This window comes from Prionailurus viverrinus, chromosome A3, assembly GCF_022837055.1.
Source record: "Prionailurus viverrinus isolate Anna chromosome A3, UM_Priviv_1.0, whole genome shotgun sequence".
In the NCBI taxonomy this organism is placed as follows: domain Eukaryota; kingdom Metazoa; phylum Chordata; class Mammalia; order Carnivora; family Felidae; genus Prionailurus; species Prionailurus viverrinus.
In genome coordinates this window covers 115,560,931-115,583,973 of record NC_062563.1, presented here as the reverse complement: position 1 = coordinate 115,583,973, position 23,043 = coordinate 115,560,931, and the positions used below count along the sequence as shown (strand labels likewise).

General features: G+C 49.3%; 1 protein-coding gene across 3 annotated transcripts in view; it reads right to left on the bottom strand.

Moving 5' to 3' along the window:
- Nucleotides 1-22,484, bottom strand: part of XDH (xanthine dehydrogenase) — a 58,478-nt gene extending 35,994 nt beyond the window's left edge. The window contains exons 1-11 of one of the 3 annotated variants that reach the window (XM_047852919.1): nt 22,350-22,484; nt 15,932-15,989; nt 14,015-14,111; nt 12,488-12,596; nt 9,138-9,264; nt 8,136-8,197; nt 4,993-5,061; nt 4,570-4,656; nt 3,298-3,439; nt 894-986; nt 138-289 (exon numbers count right to left, since the gene is read on the bottom strand). In XM_047852919.1, the coding sequence (XP_047708875.1) occupies nt 138-289; nt 894-986; nt 3,298-3,439; nt 4,570-4,656; nt 4,993-5,061; nt 8,136-8,197; nt 9,138-9,264; nt 12,488-12,596; nt 14,015-14,111; nt 15,932-15,989; nt 22,350-22,391 (1,038 nt within the window). In that variant the 5' untranslated portion in view covers nt 22,392-22,484. Of the gene's footprint in view, nt 1-137; nt 290-893; nt 987-3,297; nt 3,440-4,569; nt 4,660-4,992; nt 5,062-8,135; nt 8,198-9,137; nt 9,265-12,487; nt 12,597-14,014; nt 14,112-15,931; nt 15,990-22,349 lie in introns of all 3 variants that reach the window. The other 2 variants (XM_047852918.1, XM_047852920.1) reach the window with 2 other exon arrangements.
- Nucleotides 22,485-23,043: the final 559 nt, after the last annotated feature.

The window sequence follows — 23,043 nt, the reverse complement described above, 5'->3', positions numbered from 1 at the left end:
TAACAAACACCCCACATAGCTCTAAGCACTAGAGTTTGGGGCGCACCAGATCTTCAGCAGAGGACAGACTAGCCTATCTGCCTTGTGACAAAAGGCCCCATGACCTCAGCCTTGAGGGCTCCTGAACAGGGACTCACCGCCACAGACTTGACCTGCTTCCCAGCAAACCAGCGCAGCTGCTCCAAAACACCTTTGAACACCTCTGTTTGGTAGGCAGGAAGGTTGGCGACTGCATCGAGCAGCGTCTTTTCCACAAAGCTCAAGGGACACGAGGCTCCGAAGGAGATACCTGGGAACACATGTGCAGAAAGACAGCGATTCCCTTCACAGTTCAGAAAACACTTGGACACACAGCCCCTACCATGCTTTACTGGTACCTGAGTGACGATGAACCAGCTCTCACATCCTTATAGGGATGAGGAAATTAACGCCCAGAGAGGTGAAGTGACTTGCCCCATGCCACCCAGCTAATACACTAGCCAGGACTCAACCACAGCCCTCTTGATCCTACAACCAGCATGCTCTCTTCTCTAGACCATGGTTCTCATGTCAATAAAATCAGATCTCTGAAGGAGAAGTCCTGTTTCTTTATTAAAGTACCCAAGACCTCCCAGCACTGACCTCTTCATCCTATGAGCGATTCTAATGTGGAACCAGGATTGAGAATGACTGTGGAGAATCTCACAGCCCCCCTTGCCCCCTGGCAGTCTGCCACAGATGCTCAGTGGAGGAAGGCAATGAAGGGCGTCCCTGCTCCCCACGCAAGGCAGCTCCAGGAGAAGCAGGTGGCAGCGCAGCCAAAGGAGAGGCTCTCCTGGCACCGACCACCCCTCCCAAGGGACCCATCCCCTGCATCCCAGCCTTCCGTGGGCTCAGGGCAAACCCCTCCTGACCTTCAGGTCCATGCTCCACTGAATTCAGCTCAGGGATCCAGGCTGGGCAGACCATCTTAGGAAACAGCTTATTCTTAAATTTCATCTCAATGCCTCGAGAAAAACAAGAAACCCGAAGTTAACAGGCTACTACCAGGCGGGCCTCGGCATTGTTCCCACCACGCACACAGGACCTATGACATAGTCACGATCGCATCATGCTCTGTGGGTGTCTTAGGACTGCGGTTTCCACGCTATCAGCCGGCAAACTGTGTCTTTCTCTCCCTCCCCCCAAAAATCCTAGTGGAATTCAGATGAGATGAAATTCTTTTTTGCCTTTTGATTTCTTTTATCACCCAAAAAAGCTTCCTTTTTTTTAAATTTAGCTTTCTGACTCTGTGCTTGGACCTTCAACACCTTCAGATTTTCTGCTCTTCAGTAAGGAGAGCCTGCTTGATCCTGTCATACACACTTCGCACACATGGAACCACCATAGGCCCTGCTGATGTGTCTTTTAGTGTTCAATGAGATGAGATGTGAATTAACCTGTGTGTGTGACTATGTGTCTGTGTGTGGGGCAGGGGTGGGGGATAGTAGATGAAGCCGCAGCATGCTAAAATATGTCAGGAACCCATGTAAGCACTTTACATGTTTTAACTCATTAAATCCTCACAATAGCCTTGGGAGATACTGTGATTTTCAGTTTATAGGAAGAGAAACTGAGGCACAGGAAGGTGAGGCTCTTGCCCACATTACACAGCTAAGAACAGACAATTCTTAGAGTTGGGGTATAATAGTCCTAATAACCCAAAAGTCTAGCATTCAGACAAAAAGGAAAATCGTCTGAGAGAGAAAACATCAAATCTGCCTCCTGGTCCCCGACACCTGCCTGAGCAGGACTTTGCAGGACCACACGTCTCTACCGGCCTTCTGTCAAGTTAGAAAGGTCTGTGAGCAGACGCCCCTTTGTTCTGTTCCTGAGACCTGGTTAGCTCTGCACCTCCCAGCCCCTCCCACAGACCTACAGATGGGAAGGTTCAAAAAGAAATGTCTGCCCATCCTCCCCACCCTCTCGGGGGCTATTCAGAGTGTCTGATGGGTGGCCCAGGCTTTGCGGAGTCTGGCCTGTATGAATACCGGTTCCCAGGATAAAGACTGCAGACAGAGGCCATCCATGGCCTGTCTTGACAAGGTTCTCTCTATGCCCAGCTTCTCCAGCACCCTACCCTGGCTGTCAGTGGTTACACTGCTGCATGTATGTATAAGGGAGAAGGGGTGAGGCAGAGGGAGTGGTCGTAAGAAATTCCCTCTCACTTGGAGCTCATGAAATTTTTATGGATTCCCTTCTATTAGAATCTAACTGGGTCCAGGATGTTAGGTGACCCATGACAAGGAACATGTCACATGTCAAAGGAAATGAAAGACTCTTCCACACAGTCGTCCTCCACTTTAACTCGTGCTGCCCTGGACCCCAGGGCCACATCTATGCAGACCCTCAGGACCACATCACCTGAGGCACATCTCGCGTGTCTACGTTACTGCAGCTGGGGTCTCTGTACCACACCTGTGCTCACGGGGCCGGGGCCGGATCTGTACTCTGCTAGCTTAGAGCCAAGCCAGGCCCTCCTCTCTGTGTCCTCAGATCCAACAAAAACCCAGGACCCAGGGGACTCTTTCCAGAACAATAGCCAGGAGTCTCCCACAGGATGGTTGTGGCGGCTTAAAAGTATGTCGATTGCCCCGAAACCAGAGGTCCTCTAAGACCTTGGCTATGCCACGATCCTCTCCTTGGAGCCTCCCTGGGCTTGGGAGCCAGCAAAGGAGAAAAGGGCCAAGCCAGCTTCAGGAACGGATGGACATTAGCAGCGACCTGGGCACCTCTGCTTCCATCCCTTCGAGCACTGGGGAAGAGAGCTACACATCCCTCAGCCACCCTGGCCCATTCACGTATTGTGAGCTTCACGTCCCAGGTGGTGGCAGGAACAGGGCCGGTAGCCACAGTCATGGGCAACACAGACACAGTCACATTGGCACAGCTCTCCTTTGCCAGAAAGTGGGGGACAAGAGAATGTCATTTCTGGAACCCCTAGCATCTGTCACTGGCCTAGAACCTTGAATTCCACTGCTCCCCCCTCACTTCCACTGGGAGGTACTCCAGAGAACGAACAAAGAACCTGATCTGGGTAGCCCAGCTCCTCCCACAGTTCCCAGCACATAGCTGGCACCCGACGTGTTTCCGGAGAGCGGTCAGTAAGGATCTCATCCAATACTCAGAACAGCCCTTTGAGGAGGTGTTATTCCCCCCTATATACAATGGGAACCAGGGCCAGGGGAGGAAAAGCAAGTTTTCTGAGGACACACAGCCAGCGTGGGGTTGCCCAGGCAGACTGGCCCCTTGCAGGCTGCAGGCCGGCCCCGCTCTCACCGATCTCCGTGTTCCCCACCACCAGCTTGGCCTCGGGGTCCTGGGCTTTGAGGTCCAGCAGCTCCTGCAGGGTTGAGGCCTGGATCCAGGTCACTCGCTCGCCTTCAAAACGCAGCTGCTTCTGAGGAGTATCTTTCAGCCTCTGGAAAAGGTAGTTTCTTGCCACACAGTCTCCTTCCTACGGCCATTCCCTGATGAATTTAGGTCCCCAAAGGGGTCTAGTCTTCTACTGATTCGTTCAATACTGAATTCAGAACGAGGATCCAGGTCCGGGGAGAAGGGAGGGGAACTTGCACGTACTGAGGCAGGGAGGATGTGGCACACACATGATCTCACTTAGGCTTTAGGAGACCTCCGGGGAGGAAGCATCATTAGCCCCACCTTTCACAGGTGCAGGACGAACCTGAGGACCCAGGAGGTTATGGGACCTTCACCTGCCACCAGGTGACCTGGACTGTTCTGACCAAAAGCCCAGGTTCAGTGCAGTGCCCCCAGCCCCACCCCCGCTGTCCCCAGCAGGTGCAGTGGACAAGGTGTGGGGGGGACGAGGTAGCAAAGGAAGGGGTGTCAGGAGGGAACACAGCAGAGGCTGGTTCTAGTGTGTGAGGGGTGACGTGGGGCTGGGAGAGACAAACCCCAAATCAAACTGACAGTTTGCTCAAGGTTACACGATCCAGAGAAAGGTGTGCCGGTGGCCTGCCCCAAAGCCCTTCCTGCTGTCCCATTGGACTCAACAGGCTGTCTTCATGTGCTCAACACCCCCCAGGGAATCTGCACTCAGGAATTTAGAGAGAGGCACGATTCTTTCCTTGCCATGAATGTGGGAGCGAAGAAGCAGAATCGTCATGGTGGGAGGGTGGGTGTGAGAGTGTCCTTAAACCAGAGCAGCAAGCCATGCATTGTGCCCTCTGAGTACAGCTTTGCTTCTTTGTTGTTGGTTTGTAAAATAATGGACTGCTTGCAAGGAGAATGGGTGCTAAGGGACTTACTTTTACATTCGACGTAGCCAGGTCAGCAGATGCTTCTGGAGCACCTGTTACTCTACACAGGGTCCTGGAGGGATCCACTCTCTGTGCTCAGAGTGACATGTGTGCAACAAGTGTGCGTCCCTTTGGGAGTATGTGACAGAGGGACTTGACCTCCAGTGTCAGAAGGGGAAAGGAAAACCCAAAGGACAAGGACACAAAGGTCCCCATTGGTATGAATAAAGTGGGTCTCCAGGGGCTCATGGCACACAGACTTAGCGGGGCCTCTCCGCGGGGCATCACCTACCAGCAACTCTGGGGGGAAGATGGGCTCCTGGGTGGGATCCAGGGGCGTGAACTCCTCCGGGTTGAATAGAGATGGCGAGAGAGTGATCTGCTGGGAAAGGGAACAGATGAGTGATACCTCATCTCCTCCTCTAAAACGCCTGTATGATCTACCCAATCCTTTGTCGAAGCGAGCTTGTTTGCACCTCCCCACCCCCACCCCAGCAGGCTTGGCGGGGGGGCCGTGCCGTTCCTGGGAAGCAGGAACAGTGAGGTCTCGCCAGAGGGGCTAATGTGCATATTCACCGCCCCCCCCACCCAGCCGCTCAGTGTGGGCATCAACGTTTCCTCTTCTGGCCGCACTGCTGAGGTTGTGAAGAGAGTCCGCTGCTCCTTGGATCTGAGATTGGCCCCCAGGCTTCCAGGAAAAGGAGGTCCCACTCACCTTGTGGTCTGTCTTCTGGTTCATGCAACAGTTCAGGTCGTTCCCACTTCCTCCACAGCACCCACCATCCTAGAAAGATGACAGATATTCACACAGAAATATTTGCAAAGAGTTTTCACAGAAGCTAAAGACCCTGGATCGTGAATAGTCAACGAAATTGAGGCCTGCTGCTGTGCCAGCATCAGTAGAAACAGCCGCCAGCCGCTCCCATTCCACTGACCTCTGCGCAGACGGAAGACCTCTGCTCTAACCACTCTCCCTTTCTTGGTTGATGGAGACTAAGTCACTCATGACTAGACAAGTAAGATCTCTCCTGGAAGCACCAGGAAATTTTGAGAAAATGTCTCTATTAAAGCTAAGTCCTACTCTACCAAAACATATCTTTAGGTCCATTTTCCCCCTTTATTCTCTGGGCCCCCAGGAGCCTCTACTTCTACATCAGTCAAGCACTGAGGGGGCCCGGATGGCCTCTTTCCAGGCTGGGGTCTGGTGGAGCTCCTTCAAAGCATGTCTGGGCCCAATGTTGGGTTCAAAGAGGTGTCCAGCCAGTGTGCCAGATGACCTCACGAAAGCTAGACATACTTCCTTCCTCACTGTGATCCTATGCTTGAGGATGGGTACAGGTCTGATGACCCATCACCCTGGGGAAAGACTAGCTCAAGATCTTTCAGGGTTCCAGGGGCAGAGCACAGGGTAGAGCTCCCAGAACGAAGGAAATGAGGGTGGGGAAGGGGTGGGTCCACCTGAGTGATCCGTCCTGAGAAGACAGGAGTCTCAGCTCAGGACCTGGGAAACACTCTGGAATCATGGAATCATGCTCAGAGGCAAAGGTGGGAGAAACTCCCAGACATTGCCCCGGGCACGCCTCCAAGGCAGCCAGTTCCTACAGCAGCAGGTCTGGGGTGGCCCTTCTGCACTTGAATCATGGGAAACACCATTCCGTGCTGCCAGTTCCCAAGGGATGAGTCACACCCCACTAGTGGGCCCAGGAAAGTCCCCACAGCGCCACGGAGGCTGAAAGGATGCCCTTTAAGAAAGTGCTGTTGGACCTGTCACCAACAGAGAACCCTGCCCTGGCCTCAGCCCCTGCACGTGCTGCCCCGTGCACAGCCGCCTTCTGCACAGCCTTGCCTTGGACGTCACAGTGCTGTCTCCTCTGGACCCTCCCACCATGGCCTTGCCTTTTCCTCTGGAAGAAATAAATGTCCCTGTAGTGTCTCTTCTCAGCTGTCTTCCTGGAGAGGGGTGATGCAGGAGAATCACCAGGCCCTAACCAAAGCGAGGGAACCTGCATACAGCAAGCCATCGGCCTCGCTCACCCGGTGCTTGGTGGGGGAAGGACATATTTCACCAAAGTACCCTTTCCGGATGAAGTGTCAGCTCATTCTTCCTGACATTGTTCTTCTTGATAATCCATTGCCATGGCCATGACATAAATTACTGAGATGTACAATAATGTGTCACTCCCTCAATGTCTAATGTCAATGAGGTTGAATAAGGCTGGGTTTTTCTCCCCTGGAGAGATTTCTCCTTTTCTCAGCGTACTAGACCACTAGGCTTGTGCTCGTTTTACTGTTCCTCCATTTCCTTCCCTGCTGCTAGATGGACAGTGCCATTTCTTGCTGTGAACAGTGTGCCTCCTTCCGGCAAATCCTCCTCACTTACCTAATGTGTGCTATGGGCATGAAAATGAGGTAGGCAGGTTTGTTAGAACTGTGGGTACAGTCAGAGTTCAATGGCTCTGAATAAGACCTTGGGGACAGGGGTCTCCAACGACCGGTGTGCATGAGCTTCTGAGCACACCCTGTGTGCGAGTCATTTGGGGAGCTCAGGCCACTCAGCTCTACACCGCCTGGCAGCTGGTCGAGGACCATTTCAACGATGACAAAACTCCAGCCCTGACAAGGGACATAACCATCTACTACACTCAAAAGCCCTTCACTTTTTCAGAAAGTAGGAGGGCTGATAAGATTGTAGCTCTTTGAGAAGCCTCTTAAGAAACAATTACGTGGGCAAGATTAACAATCCTTGGCTCTCAGGGAAGCTTGAGCAATTGATGTAGCTCAAATATTGCGTGATAGAAGAAATACTTAATATTTAAGATGTGCCAGGCACTGTTTAAGGGCTTTATAAGAAGTGCTTTCCACAAACACTATAAGAATCATTATAGGCATTATTATAATTTTGTAATATTATTATAATTATATATGTATTATTATAACGTTATAATATTGTATGTGCCATTATAATCCCCATTTGAGAAACAAGGAAATTGCCCAGGGTCATACATCGGGTAAGTGAAAGACTAGGATTTGAACCCAGGTCTGCAGACTCCAAGACTGGAGGAGTCTTTGGATCTTTTTCATTTAAGTCCGCACCTCCTTGTTCTTTGTCATCAAACGCCTTCAGCAGAGTGGGCTGCCCTCCCTCCCATAGGCTCTGTCTGTGTCTCCACTCTTTGTGGTCATCTGGATACAATATCCTTTTCCTAATGTAGCACCCCGAAAGGTCAGTGAAAGGCATCTGACTCTGCCCCCAACCCAAAATTAAATTGAGATGAGACGGTTTGATTGGGATCAGAGTCAACTCGACCCTGTTGGGGGGTCAGGTAGAAGCTGGGAGAGAAGCCAAGAAGGGAGAGGCCAGCCCTCTGTCCCCCTCCCCTGGCAGATGGCAGGTGTGTGTGGTGTTTATGTAATCAGGGCCCGCACAGCCAGCCCCAGACTTCTCCCTCGGAGGTGTACGAACACTGCAGGGATTCACACTGTCTGGAGATCTCATTAGCAGAGTGCCAACCATGGAAAGCAGCTCGGAGAGGAAGGAGGAGAGGCGCAGCTGCGGGGTGGGCTGGGTTGTTACTTAACACCAGGGCTCAGCACCTGGCCACAAGAGCACTGTCAGACCCAAATGCCCTGGAAGAAATTAGCCTCGGGCATCGGTGCCTCTTCCAGGAACAAGCCTTCCCTGGAAGGGAAGTCCTCGTGCTACTGACGTGGATGGAACAAAGACAACAGAGTCCAACGCAGGTAGATCCACCAGCTGGCCATCCCCCCTTTTCCTCTTCCTCCAGGGGCCCTTGGACCCTGCCAACTGGGATTTTGGAGTGTTGCTGCTTGAGGAGCTGTCCCAGAGCCCCCACTTACCCTGGCGAAGGTCCGGAAGCCCTGGAGGATGGGTCTGTAGCCCGTGCAGCGACACAGGTTTCCTGTGGGCCAAGGCACAAAGCTGCATTGTCAGCACAGGCACCGGGGGCAGGTGAGGGGCTTGTGACTTTAGTCCTGGCTCAGTTGAATACTCACTTTACATATTCTGTTTTCTCTGCCTGGAACACCCTGTCCTCCTCCTCGTATTTCTGACTTCAAAACATCTATCACTTCTTCCAGGAAGCCTTCCTACACTGCCCAGACCGAATCAGGTGTCTTCTGAGTGCTCCCCTGGTGTCTGGTCATGGCCTTCTCAATGAGTTTATCAAACTACATTATAATCTCTCTTCCCATTCAGACTGCAAACTCTGTGAGCGTAGAGACCATCTTTCATCCCCTGGGACATCCCTGTGTCCCTTGTACCTTGTATAGTGCCTGACATATGATAGAACTCAATACAACTGATTGAGTCGATGATGAATTGAAATGGTGAAAGGATGCAAGTCTTCTCTGTTCAATTCAGAGGCACAGACACCATGCCCAGGGTCCTGGGCCCATTCACAAAAGGCCAAGTGGGAAGCCAGTTCCTGCCCAAGGCTCGGAATCACAGCCACCTTCCTCATTAAGTGGCCTTTGCAGAATCCTGTCTAATAAAAGCTGAGAAGAATGGAAGCCACTAGCCTCTGTGGAATTTTCCACATGATCTCCTCCTGTGCCAACCAGGCAGTGCCACCCCATCCGAGCGCTGAAGGACACCTCGGGAAGATGAACACTAAGGCAGGAGACCCAGGAGGTCTCCAGACCATGTGACTGTTCTTCAAACTCAGAGAGGGCTATGCTCCCAGCAGACTGTAGCCACCACGCTGGGGTACCTGAGCCTTTCCTCCAAAAGGCAGTGCCCCATCTCCCAACCCATTCCTGGCTGACACTGTGGCCCTTCCCTAACCTCCACAAAGCCCCAGCTGCTATTCGACCCCTTAGGCTGTGCCTCCAGGCCCTTACCTTGGAAGGCATCCTCGATCTCCTCAATGGTGGGTTCGGGCTGGTTCCGGAGCAGCGTGTACATGCTCATGACGATGCCAGGGGTGCAGAACCCGCACTGGGAGCCATGGCTTTTGGCAATTCTCTCCTAAAAGGGACAGACCACGTAGACATATGCATTGGCGCAAACGCTCTCAGGCTCTCTAGATGACCCAGCTGAAGCCAGTCCACGTCGACAGGTGGCTTGGGGTAGCAGTCACTGCACAAAGTCAGTCTTAGTGCCGACTGTGGCCTTGGCCAGGTTACCAACCCTCTTGGGAGCCATAGGCCCCTCATCTGTATCATGACGACCACCCTAGTACTTATCTCTGGGGCTGTGGTGAGGATTTAATGACATAATTCACATGACACCCTTGACATTATCATACTTGGCACATAACAGGTAGTCGACCAATACTAGTTATTCACAGCAAAGCCTCCTCAAAGAAAATTGACCAGTAGAACCGGACGTGCTTCTCACCCTCCATTCTCTGCATTGGACACAGGACGAAGCAGGCCCAGAGTTTTAAAAGATTTAGCCAAAATCGCACATGGTGAATGGAAGAGCTGTGTCATATTCTTTTAATACACTAGCCTGCAATCCAAATCAATCAGCAGTTTAAAAACATTTTTTATGTTTATTCACTTTTCAGAGACAGGCAGAGACAGAGTGTGAGCAGGAGAGGGTCAGAGAGAGAGGGACACACAGAATCTGAAGCAGGCTCCAGGCTCTGAGCTGTCTGCACAGAGCCCGACACAGGGCTCGAACCCAAGAACTGTGAGATCATGACCTGAGCCGAAGTCAGAGGCTTAACCAACTGAGCCACCCTGGTGCCCCTCAATCAGCATTTATTAAGAATGAGATGAACATAGGGCACTGGGGGGACTCAGTCAGTTAAGCCTCTGACTTCGCCTCAGGTCATGATCTCACGATTTGTGAGTTTGAGGACCCCATCAGACTCTGTGCTGACAGCTCGGAGCCTGGAGCCTGCCTCAGATTGTGTGTCTCTCTCTCTGCCCCGCCCCGCTCACACTATGTCTCTGTCTCTCTTTCAAAAATAAGTAAACATTAAAAAAATAATAATAATAAAATAACAGATGAACACATTTTTTTTCCAACTGGAATATCACTACATTCTTAAGTGAAGGAAACCCTTGAAGTCCAGTGGGGACATACGAATTTGGAAATGTGTCATATAGAAGACTTTTATGCAAGATTTTTCGTTCGAGGAGATTCTCCATATTACTTTATTATTATTATCATCATCATTATTATTGTCTTTTCAGAGTCTCTCCTGGGATTTATGTTAAATAAAATTGCTAAAATGTTGTATTTCCAGTGCCTGGCATATATGTTCATCCATTTTATAAATATTTACTGAGAGCTTAGTACGTGCCACACATGGTAAGGCACTGGAGACAGAGCAATGAAGAGAGACGAGGTCTCCAGTCTCATGAAGTTAGTAGGGAAACTGACAAAAGAGACAAGAAAATTCCAGGTGGAGGCCAATTCTGTGTAGAGAATTAGTACAAGCTGACAGGACCCGGAGTGACCAGTGGCTTACTTGGAGGGGTCAGAAACAGCCACTCTGAAGAGGTGACTTGGAAGTTGAATTTAATGACCTGATTTGGATCAGGGAAGAGTATATAGGATCTAATTACGTTTGTTAAGAATCATTCTAGCTCTGGCTACGTAATGGTTTCCAGGGGACAAGGGTAGAAACAGGAACCAGGACACAACAATGGTCCAGGCAAGAGGGAATGTGGCTCGGACCAAGCAGTAATTGGGGAAACTGACAGAAGATGAAGAAGCCATCATAGGCTTTGGGAGTCAAGTAGACACCACTTCTGGATGGATTGGGTGCGATACAGGAGAGAAGGAATCACAGGTGACTCCTAGGTCTTGTCTTGAGCAAGTGGGCAGATGCTTTTGCCATTGATTCAGAGGGAGGAAGACTGGGTAAGAAAGAAGTCAGGGGCCAAATAGGATTTGTCAAGTTTGAGATTAGACATTCACATAGTGGTGTCAAGTATGCAGTTGGAAATATGAAACTAACCTCTGAGGAGAGGTCAAAGCTGAAGATATAAATGTGAGTGCTGTGCACACGTAGATGGTATGAACTTGCCTAGGGGGAGTGTGCAGGGCAAGAGGAGAAGGGCCCAGGCCCCAGCCAGGAGGACATTGCAGTAATCAGGACCTCCACCAGCAGGGAGCCAGCACAGGGCACCAACTAGGAAGTAGGAGGAATTCAAACAAAGCGTAGTGTCATAGGAGCCACAAGAGAAAAGCCAATGGAAAAGCAGGAGTGAAATCTGGCTCTATAACAACTTGGGGCCAAAATAAGTGCATTGGGAATAAGAATCTGTACCATTGGAAATGAGGGTTTTGGCTGATTATTCAGACATGATCCCTGTGTTTAAACTGTTCTTTCATCTGCTTTCAAAGAAATTTAAGCTCAAAAGAAAATTTCATGCCTCCCCTAGAATGCAGCCAGCTTGCTCAGCCAGAGGCCCTGGCCCCACATTCACATTAAGTGCCCAAGGAAGGCACGATCTGAGCAACATGTCTCCTCAAATGGCCAGTGGGCCTGCCTCTGGTACCTTCTGTGACTATAATGTCCAGAAGACCCCTGCATCAGTTTCCCCACACAAAGAGCTCTGGAAACAATGGCCTTCCCTTCCCACAGTGCTCTGCTGTCATTTCTTTCCACGTTGCCCCAAAGCATTGGATTCTCTCCACAAAACCTCTCAGATTACTGTCCACTCTTTGTACCTAATTTCCATCCACTGCCAGGTGGCCTGATACCATCAGGAAAAAAGCCTCGGTCAGACATTCAGATGCCTCTATTCTCTTCTTAAGCCCGTCCTAACCTCCATGTTAGTGAGGATAGAGGCATTGTAGCTCACATCTGTATTTTCTGCAGGCAGGACATGAGAGGAGCCATGGGATTACCATTGGAGGGAGCAGGGAATAGGCAGGCTTCTTAATCAAGAGCACAGAGCTTTTGGAATCTTGAATATGAGATGACAGGGGTTCCCTAAGCACACTCGGAGGCTAGGTGGGAACATCCATCGCCCCTTCCCCCTCGAGGTCTGGCATGACCCGACTGCCCTGGCCACCAGATCTGGTTGACCTCGTGGTTCCCTCGGGGTCATGCAATGGTCCCAGGAGGGAGCTTTAGGCCTGGGGCCTCATCTTTCCACCTCACCACCCCCAGAGGAGATGGGGAGGTGACCGGGCCACAGCGCCTCCCGGCCAGGCAGTGACACTCAGCCTCACATTCCAAAGCAAGTCTGTAGCCCTGGCCTGAGCTTCTGTTTCCTCCAGTTACCTGCACAGGATGCAGCCTCGACTTGGTGCTTCCTATTCCTTCCACAGTCGTCACGGCAACATGATGCAAAGAGCAGATGGGGGCCAGGCAGGCATTGGCAGAAAAGTGGCTGGAGCCCCAGATTAAGGTCATTTCATTGTCCACACAGTCCATCACAGACTTTGAGACACTTTGTGTCATTACTCCTCACTCTACATTACACTCTGGCCTCTTCCACCACTGTCCTCAAGTCTCCACCCAGGACTCTGGGCTAGCAACAAAGGAAGCCCCGCCCCCCCATGCCTGGGGGAGACACAAGCCCCTGCAGGGTCCTATGGAGCATACATCAGTGCATCCTAGGCCTCCGAGCTGGAGCACAGGTGCCAGGGTCACCCGCAGTCACCTCTTAGCCCGACCCTGGAGGCTGAGTCAAGAGGAAGTTGCCGCAGGTTCCAGGCCCAGCTCATGCTCCTCTCTCTGTAGGGCCCTTCCGAAGCCTCTCCAGTTTCAGAAGCTCCAGTGCCTTTTGTTCCCCGGCTCTCAGCTACCTCCTTTTCTCCCATCCTCTGTGGGGAACAGGGAGGGGCAGTCCCCGGGAAACATGAGACACCAGCCCCTTACACAGAGCTTCCTGATATCCATTTTTCTATGAACCCCTCATCCATTTACTCAACATCAGTTACTGAGGGCCAGTCACATGCCAGGCATTCTGCTGAGGGCTGAGGAAATGGAGGTGTGTACGATGCTCTTTAGAAGTCTGCGGTCAACTCAGGAAAACAGAAGCCAGCATAAAGTTGCAATCTAAAGAGTTTATAGTAAGCGTTTCAGGAGGGCTGAGCACAGGGCACTGTGGGACCTGCACAGACAAGGGGTACCCAACCCAACCTTAGGAGGTCAAGGAAGGCTTCCCAGAGGAGGTAATATTTTACCCAGTCCGAAAGAGCTAGCAAGAGTTAGCCAAGTAGAGAAGGCCTAGAAAAAGGGCACTCTAAGACTTGGATAACAACTTATGCAAAGACCAGGAAAACAGCGGGAAGAGAGTGTTAGGAGTCCATAGTTGTCCTACAGATGGGATGCTGGTCCCACGAAAGGAGAAAGCTGGAGATGGAAAGGTGGGGCACACCTTCCTCTATGGGCCATGAGTGCTAAGCACAGTGATTGGACTTTATCCTGTAGGCAGTTGAGACCAAGTAAAGCATTTCATGGGATGGGAAATTAATCTGGATCTTAGAAAGGTCTCAGGAGAGTCTGGGTGGCTCAGTCGGTTAAGCCTCTGACTTTGGCTCAGGTTATGATCTTGCCGTTTGTTAGTACGAGCCCCGCCTCAGGCTCTGTGCTGACAGCTCAAGTCTGGAGCCTGCTTCGGATTCTGTGTCTCCCTGTCTCTCTGCCCCTCGCCCATCATGCTCTCTCTCTCTTTCTCAAAAATAAATAAACATCAAGAAAGGTCTCGTGTGCATGCACACACACACATGCACACACACACTCACAACCTGACCCCTGCATCAGAGTCCTTGCATGGACAATCAGTCAGCCGGCAAAGGATACACGATCTTGTTCTGGAAACGATCATACTTGGAAAGCATCACCGTGCAAGCCCCACAGCCCCCTTCTCCACAGCCCAGCTTGGTCCCGCTCAGCCCCACTGGATGGTCGAAGGTTAAGGAACACGAACTCACAGAAGTGTCTTTGCTGGGCCAGTGGGAAGTGCATGTGCAGAGCCAGCCATCGCCCCACATAGGCTCAAGCCCCTCAACCCAAGGAGGTAGCAGACCCACACAGCCTCTGTCTCCAGAAAAGCCTACGCTGCACCCCAGAAGGCAGAGAACGGGATCATCCCCACTGCACAGAAGAAAGGTATCAGCGTCCCATCAGACAGCACCCACGTATTTCCTGGGACTGGGGTCCCACTGCTCTCCAATCCTGGAGATTTTTCTTGACTGCAGGGTCTTCCTGGCATGCTCTTCTAGGCTCCCAACCCTGTGGTCTCACTGGGCCGGTGAATCTGGCACCTCAAAGGCTGAGCATGTGGGGCAGCCCTCACATCACCCCGGCTGGGTATGCAATAAAACCACTCCCGCCTGAAAGAGACTTTGATCTCTTCTGGGACCTACTGGGTCCCAACTCTTCACCTTGGACCTTTTGGGTTGATGAAGTCCAGGAACCAAAATTAGGGTTGAATGAGGGGCTTTTGAATATCCACCCATAGGCTATGTGAACATAAATTAAAAGGAAGATTCTTTGAGGTTGGGGACCACTACTGGAGCCATCTCTTACATACACTGGCAGAAATTGATAACTTTGAGTTTGCTAACATGCCTAAGGAATAGGCCAGACTTGCCCTCTCCAGATGGAAAATCCAGAACAAAGTACACGAGAGCCAGACACCATCTGATAAGAGGTGAGTGAACTAGAGGTAAGCCCATGGACTTCAGACTTTTTTCTGTGGGAACTGAAAAAATCCTTTGTTGTCCCAGGACATATCACCTGAATGAGCCTCTGGATATCCCTGCCCCTGGGGTGAGAGGAGGTCAGGATGAGCATCATCCTGGCAACCAACCCTGAATAGTTTCCAGTACGGGTGGGAGGTTAAGAGCCTGGCTCTGGGCTTTAGCCTGGGCTCTGTTAGCATTTGCCCAGAACATGAGCAAGAAGCAGGACCTTCTCATGTGCCAGCCTCACTTCCTCCTCTGTCAAAGGAATGGCTATGGACATCAGTGACATCAGGTATGAAAATCACCTTGAACTCCACCTACTTATAGTAAATGCTCTTTAAATGCCAGCTCCTATCATATTTTCTCTGTTGTTTCTGTTCTAGGGTCTCAGAGTACTTTCCTACCTTGAAAGACCACAAGGTATTAGATGTTACAGAACCCTGCCTTCGCTGAGGGAAGAGGAGCATCCCAAGGGCCCCTCAGGACTCCACTGTCCCTTGCCTCCTGGGGCTCACCATCTCCACAATGGATGGCACCTCTATACAGTTCCCCAGTTCAGGCATCCTTTCCCAAAGAACACCCCTTCCTCCGACCTTCCCTCTGCCTTCACAGAGCTGGGAAGATTGCCAGGAAGCCCTCTATGGGTCAGCAGGGATCTCCTGAGGAAGGCCCCCTCCTCAAGGGGAATGGCGGCGAAGCTTAACCAGGGCTAATGAGGGCCAGTCACAGCTCTTCATTTTACACGCCCTGGATTAAACCCTGGCATCACTTGAGTCTTACCTGGAAGAGATCTTAAGAAATATCAGGAAGAATCCTCTCAGTGGACAGCAGGTAATTTTACTCCTGGAAGGTTCATATGACTTCCCAAAGTCACACAGCTACTGAGTGACAGAGCTACAAAGCAGGGGCCCAGAGCCAGACTCTAGGGCTCTGTCCTCCACAATCACAGCCTCCCACCCGTCACTAGAAAGTGACATAAGGCCTAGAGAATGAGTCCCCATCGCCCCCTCCCCCTCCAAAGTCAGGATACATTTTCTTCTCAGGTAGGCCAAAAGGGTTGTTTCTGGGTCCGCATTCTTCTCCACCACCTACAAGAGTAAAAAAAGAAAGGAAATAAATCCTAGGTATACTTAGCCACTGTCTTGCCCAAGAATCTGTGGAGTTAATAGGGATGTGCTAAATATATCATGAAAACCAAGGTCTGTTTCTTGATAATTCCACAAGAATGAACATACAAACTACAAGCCGTTCTGTGTACATGTGGATATTCTCCAATTCTAAAATTCTACCTTAGTGCTGTGCTCTGGACCTACCATGGAGGGCTTAGGTATTGCGCCTGCTCTGTTGGGCTTGCCAGGCAGAGCCCCCTTAAAGTCAAACATCTCATTTCCAGCTGTTAGGTCACACCTGTGAATGTCAGGGACAGCTAAGAATGGCAGCATGCAGGTCTCTGGCTATGCCTCCCAGCATGTACATTCTCAGACAGTAGACAGCCGGTCTGTTGGCCTGTGTTCACAGGGAGTATTGTGTGTGTTGGGCTAGCACAGTCAATAACATTAACACATGTGAGATGTGGAGGAGATCTCAACCCAAAGGCCCACAAATGATGTATTCAACAAGATGAAAATGTGGTCTACAAAGTGAGGTACCAGTTTTCAATGCAAATAGTCTAAGGAAATCCATGACAACCTGTTTCACTACTCACATTCATCATATGTTTTCAAGGGTAATAGGGTTTGGGTGATTGGGATGATTAAAGAGAGAGAATTTGTGACAAGAATTTCTTTCCAGAGAATGGTACTGTGAGACTTACATCTTCTTAAGCTTGAGGAGAGAGGTATCTCACACCCCAAACTTTGTCAGGGGGCTTCCATAGCCCTACATGTGAAGCTAACATACTGCCCTTGTAGAACAGGGGATATAGTGGTCTGCGTATCTAAAAGCTAGAGATAGGCTTACTGAAGAAGAAATGGCAGCATTGGAATTGGTGAGCACGCTCAGAGTTTGGGAAAGCAGAGGATGTGGAGGGTTGCCTGAGGACCTAGTGTAGTCCATGCAGAAGAGGGAGAGTTGGTGTGGAGTTGTTTAAATCATCCCCAGAACGCTGACTGCAGAGGGTGATGGGACTTCCAACAGAGTCTGTGTGGAGTAGTCCTCCCTAAACTGGAGACTGAGGAAGAGCAGCAGGCCAGAGGAAAACACATGCCCGATGTCGTGAGACTTGCAGTTGAATGCTCCCCATGGTGGGAAGCCATCTTAACCAGCACTGATTAGATGAGAACTTTCTTGCTATCCTCACCTCTCTATCCTGAATTGAGACTGTGTATGGAAACTTAGAAATGACCACAGCACTGCTTTATTGATTAGGAGCAACCCAACAAGTCATAAAACTGACAGAATTTGCCCCTTGAAGAAAGTTTAAAGGAAAGTAGAAAAACAAATTAGCTTTCTTTTATCACACCCCACAGATCCAGTTTGTTCAAAGTCCTAGTTACAAAGTGCACACAAGGAGTTATTTCTTTTCTCTCAGAGAAGTCATAAACACACAAATAAAGATTCCTACCTCCTTCCCTGCAGGAAGAAGCCTCTTAGCTTACTACTTCCCCCCAAATTGTAGCTTCTGCTTATCGTCCAACTCGGCTTTCTTCACATCTGCCCCCTGTTCCGTGCCTTCTGTGCCTTCCCATATGTTCAAGATAACATCCAAGTTCCTTAGACTGTCTTCCAAGGCCTTTTTCCATTATGTTACTAATCTTCATTTTCAGCCTTTTCTTCTTCTACTTTCCTGACAATATAGTCTTTATACTACAGTGAAACCTCTTCGGCAAAGACTTTTTATATCACTCCAGGCACACTTGGTCCAAACTTCCTTGAATTCCTACAGAGAATGGCTGTGCCACCTCACAGCACGGCTACAGGGTTGCTCCGGCAAACTCCACAGAATCCTCTCTCGACAGGGCCAGTGGGCATTCTGAAGGACAAACGCTTCATGGGGATATGAGCTTAGGAAATGCTGGGTTCAGCAGATTGCTCTGATAAAATTTAAGCATCAAAACAAATAATAGCCCTAATGGATTATAAACCAGTAAATAAAACTAAAATTTACGAGTCCAAAGTGGTAACTGATAAATAAACAGACTGGAGAGAAAGAAAGTTCTTTCTGACAGAAGAGTTCCAACTAATGAATACAGTTAACCTAATCTTGCAATCAGCACAATAACTGACCAAGTCAAGAAACATCAATGGGAGCTAAAACTAGTGGGTGAAAGGTTGATGATCAAGATAGTTTCACAGACTCAGAGGATCTTCTCATGGATTATTGATTAACTCTAAAAGGTAAAAAAGTAATCTCAAAGAGGATAAAACTGGTGGATGCCACCATAACCAAGTGATCAAAGTTTGCATCCCAAATAATAGAGGAGACTGACATCATGTGCCTCCTGATGCAATGCATTGAGAACCACTTATACTTCTCTGGAATTCCTGCCCAAAATGCAGACTCTGAATCTAATCATAAGAAAGCATGACACAAACTCAAAATGAGAGACATTCTAAGAAATAATGTTCTAGTCTCCTCATAAACATCAGTGTCACAAAAGACAAGGAAAGCTAAGGAGCCATTCCGGCTCGAGGGAAACTAACAGACACGGCAACCGACTGCCGGAGTATGACCCTGGGTCCCAGGCTTGGGACCGTGCCGTGGTATGACCCTGGGACCCTAGAAGAAGTTAAAAATGACATTGTTGGGGACATTGGAATATGATGCAGAGGGGTGGCAGATTAGATAATAGTGTTATGTCAATACCACATTCCCTGATTTTTAGAGACACTGGCTCTATAAGAATATTCTTACGCTTGGTTTAAGAGGTAAAATGGCATTATATCAGAAATTTACCCTCAAATGGTTCAAGAAGAAAAGTGTATACTCTATGTATTTATTTCTATTAATTACATACATAAATAAATATATAAAATTAATTAGGTACTTATATACATCTATATATCTACATGCATATATATAAATAGATACATAAAAATCTAATACGTGTGTGTACCATATAAACATCTCGACGTGTGTGTGTGCGTGTGTGTATGTGTGTGTACATACAGAGATAGAGAATGACAAATTTAATGATAAAGTAAAATGTGACAAAATGTTAAGTTGGTGAATGTGAGTAGTCTGTAATATCTCTTTGTATTCTTCTTATAACGTTTTAGGCAAATTTAAGATAATTTCAAAGTGCAAAGTTTACAAACTAAATTTCTTGAGTAGAGGATTTCTAAGGGCTTTTAGTACTCATGCACTCATTCTGTCCTCATTAATTGGGCACCTGTTATGTGCCAACACTGTGCTAAGTGGTTTAAGAAGGCGGGGCAGGGGAGGGAAATGGGTGATGGGAATTGAGGAGGGCACTTGTTGGGATGAGCACTGGGTGTTGTATGTAAGTGATGAATCATGGGAATCTACCCCCAAAACCAAGAGCACACTGTATATACTGTATGTTAGCTAACTTGACCATAAATTATATTAAAAATAATAATAAAATAAGATTCTGGGCAGGCATTAAAAAAAATAAACAAATACACCCTCTTCTAAAACAGAAAAGGTATATCTGAAAAGAGGATCTCATGGGGAGAGTTTTCTGTGAAACACATTTTGCAATATATTACTTTGCCAAATGAAAATCCTTCTCCTTAACTGGTTCACAAGCTCCTGAATGGCTGATGCCTGGTCTTAGAGATCATATTCCTCCGGTGTGTACATACCCAACAGGCTTAGTCCACGGAGGAGCTTGTAAATGGGGGTGAGTGAGTGAGTGGAAGCCACTGAGAGGCTCTCTGTAGCTGCCAACTGCTTCTTGTGGGGATCACTCGTGGACACCTTTGGCTGCGCCCCACGCGCCAAAGTTGCCAGATTCCTCCAGGTGCCTCAATCTCCACTAAACAGAGTCACTGCCTCTAGAATCCTGCCCACCAAAATGACTGTCACTACGATAACACCAAAATCCTAACCAGTTCTTTCTTTCCCTCCAACTCTGACTCTAGAACAGAGGATATGACACTGGTCATCAAGGCCCATCACTGCCACAGAAAACACTTGAGGTATTTGATCAGTGGCATCTTATACCCTGTCCAGAACCCGAGCTGGTGGAGACAGAGTCCTGGACGGTCTCACACAGGGAGAATAAGAGGCTTACATTTAAGAGTGAGTCACTAATTTCTGGGGTGCCTGAGTGGCTCAGTCGGTTAAGCATCTGAATTTGCCTCAGGTCATGACCTTGCAGTTGGTGGGTTTGAGCCCCGCATCGCGCTCTGTGCTCACAGCTCAGAGCCTGGAGTCTGCTTCAGATTCTGTGTGTGTGTGTCTCTCTCTCTGCCCTCCCCCCGCTCATGCTCTGTCTGTCTGTCTGTCTCTCTCTCTTTATTTCAGGAATAAACATTAAAAATTTAAAAGAAAAAAAGAGTGAGTCACCAATTCCAGCAGCTTCTCTGGTAAGTTCTCTGCATAATATCCAACACCAAAAGAGTTAGATATAGAAAGGTCTTGGAAATAGAAATGGAAACAAACGTATTCACAGCTGCCTTGATCTGCCTGGGAATCCTTGCTTGGTCTTGTTTCCGAAGCACTGCTTTCACCTCATGACTTCTTATACTGCCTCTCCCCCTTTCTAGCAGATTCTCAAGAGGCCACAGGTTTATAACTTACAAACCTGAGTATGCATCACAGACACTGACAATAGGAAAAGCTTCCAGGGATAGTAGGGTTTGATGTGATGACACCATCTAGAAATTTGAAATTGCTCTTCTAAAGTGAAATGAAAATACACGGGACACAGCTTTGCCAAGCCAGTTGGACCCTGAAATGTCCTTTTCAGATCCAGTGGGTCACAGCACACCATCCCTAAAGAAGAGCAGAATCTTGTCCTGTCACACACAAACTGATGGCATAACAAATAATAGAATCTTAGAGTAAGACACGGCCTTGGAAGTCACTGAATCCAGGTGCTCCCTCGCAAACATTGACTAGAAAAATTCCACAGAAGACGCTTTGTGTGGGTAACCCTTCCAGAAAGCCAACTCTACTGTTTCTTGACACTCTCCAACGCAACCGCTGAGTGCAACAAAGTTGTTGGAAATGTCAGATGCCAAAGTCTCACAAGCGTCAACAGGGAAGTTTGCCCTGCCTCATGGCTAGCTGCCAGATGCCAGTCCTGAAAAGAAATCTACAGGGAGAGACACACCGAACCCAGAAGAACACGGCTGACCTCATCCTCAGTGCCTCCCGGTGGCACCACTCAAACTGAATCCGACGGTCTTCAGAGCACGGATGTTGCCATGGCTCATGCAATTCCCTTGCTAGTCACGCAAACACATCCTGACAATTTAACCACTACCCGCCCTGTGAAGTACAATTTTGTTCTTGAAAATTACCTCAAACGTCACCCAATCTCTCAACTCAAAAGTGCCAATAGAGCAAAACAGATAAAACTACCCTTGTTTGGAGGGGGTTGGGCACCTTGGACACATTCATACTCACACCGTCCACATGGCCATTTACAAGATAAAACTATGGCTGTCCTTTTACTGTCCCTCTCATTCCCTACTGGGTTTCCGGAGCAGGCCAGGCTACCCCAGCAGTGGTGGGGGGGGAAGGGGATGGGACTAGGCACATGCTTACACCCCCCCCCACCCCTCACCTGCAGTGAAATTGGCAAAGATTCATAGCCTTGCTGTGCCTGGAAGACTGGTACCCACATCATAAAGCCCCCTCTGCTCCACAACCCCTACCTTCCCCACGTCCCTATGCACCAATGGAGGTCATCCAAGGGGCAATTTTATCAAAGTAAGAGACTAGAAACATTTATTGCAATACTGGAGAGGGGGGGAGGGGGAGAGAAACATGCCCCTTACGGGGAGGAAAAAAAAAACCAAAAAACTGTGGCTTGCCACAAGATGTCAGTAAATGTCCTCACAAGTTAGCTGTCACATTTACATATGTGAAGTATCTGAATCAAAGTCTACGAACATCTTCTATCCCGGTATCAGCAAGAAAACAAGTTCCTGCTCCTGTCAGTAAAGACAAGAACAAAAGCCTCAGGATGTGTTGGAATAAACACAAAGACGGAAGCGTGGTGGGTGACCTCCAGTCCCACCCAGGACCCTGTGCCCTTTTCCGGCTTTGTGCCAGGGTCTCTGCTGCTGCAGAGTCGCTGGCAACTCAGACCGCTCTTCTCGCCTGCCTCCCCCCTCACTCCTTTGCCCCTGGAGGGTTTTGACTGTGTTCTAGCTCTGAGAAGGTTTTCTCTCCCCAGTGTTACCCCAAATGCAGCAAGGCTTTGGAGAGAGAGAGAGAAAGAGAATAGGAAAGAGAGAACAGGCCTCTTCCAAAGGACAAACTTCCTTTCGGGGGAGCGGAGAAGCCAGACCAAAGGCCAGCTCGATCTTACCTTTTTGCCATTCACAAAGAAAACCAACTCATCCGCTGTCATTGTTACGGGATGGGGTGTGGGCCCCCTGCCTCCAGGTGCTTCGCTCCCAAGAGGCACCAGCAGTTATGGCCACTTGACAACTTGGAAACTACACCTCCCAATAAAATGAAACCTGGCCAGCCAATGGGAAGAAACCAGCCTAGAGCCTCAGGGCACAGGGTGTTCTTGGCAAAAGCTATCGGTTTACATAATCAAGAAAAATGCAAACACTCCTACCTGGTAAATCGCCCTCCACACACCTGTGTCAAAGAGCACAGCGGGAGGCCCATGCAGAAACCCAGAAACCGGGAAGGGGAGGGCCTTGCCTCCAGATGACCTGCTGTCATTAGCACTGCCCTCATGGAACCTGCTTCTTCTCCCCCCTGCTGCAGCCACAGAAGGAAGAAGGGCCATGCACAGAGCCACGGCAGTAGAAATGACCCACACCCTCCACGTCCACACTTGTCATTTTACCATTCAGGTTTACAGCAACCCAGACTCAGCACTTAGACAAAGGACTCATTCTCCCACAGCCTGGAGGACCACAGGGGTCACAAGCCACGGAGCCCAGTGATCCAGAAGCAAAACCTAGCATTGGACCTCAGCATTGTTGTCCTCAGAACTCAGCTGGTTTCATCCTGTAAATGGGTATATGCATGACCCCAAGAGCTGA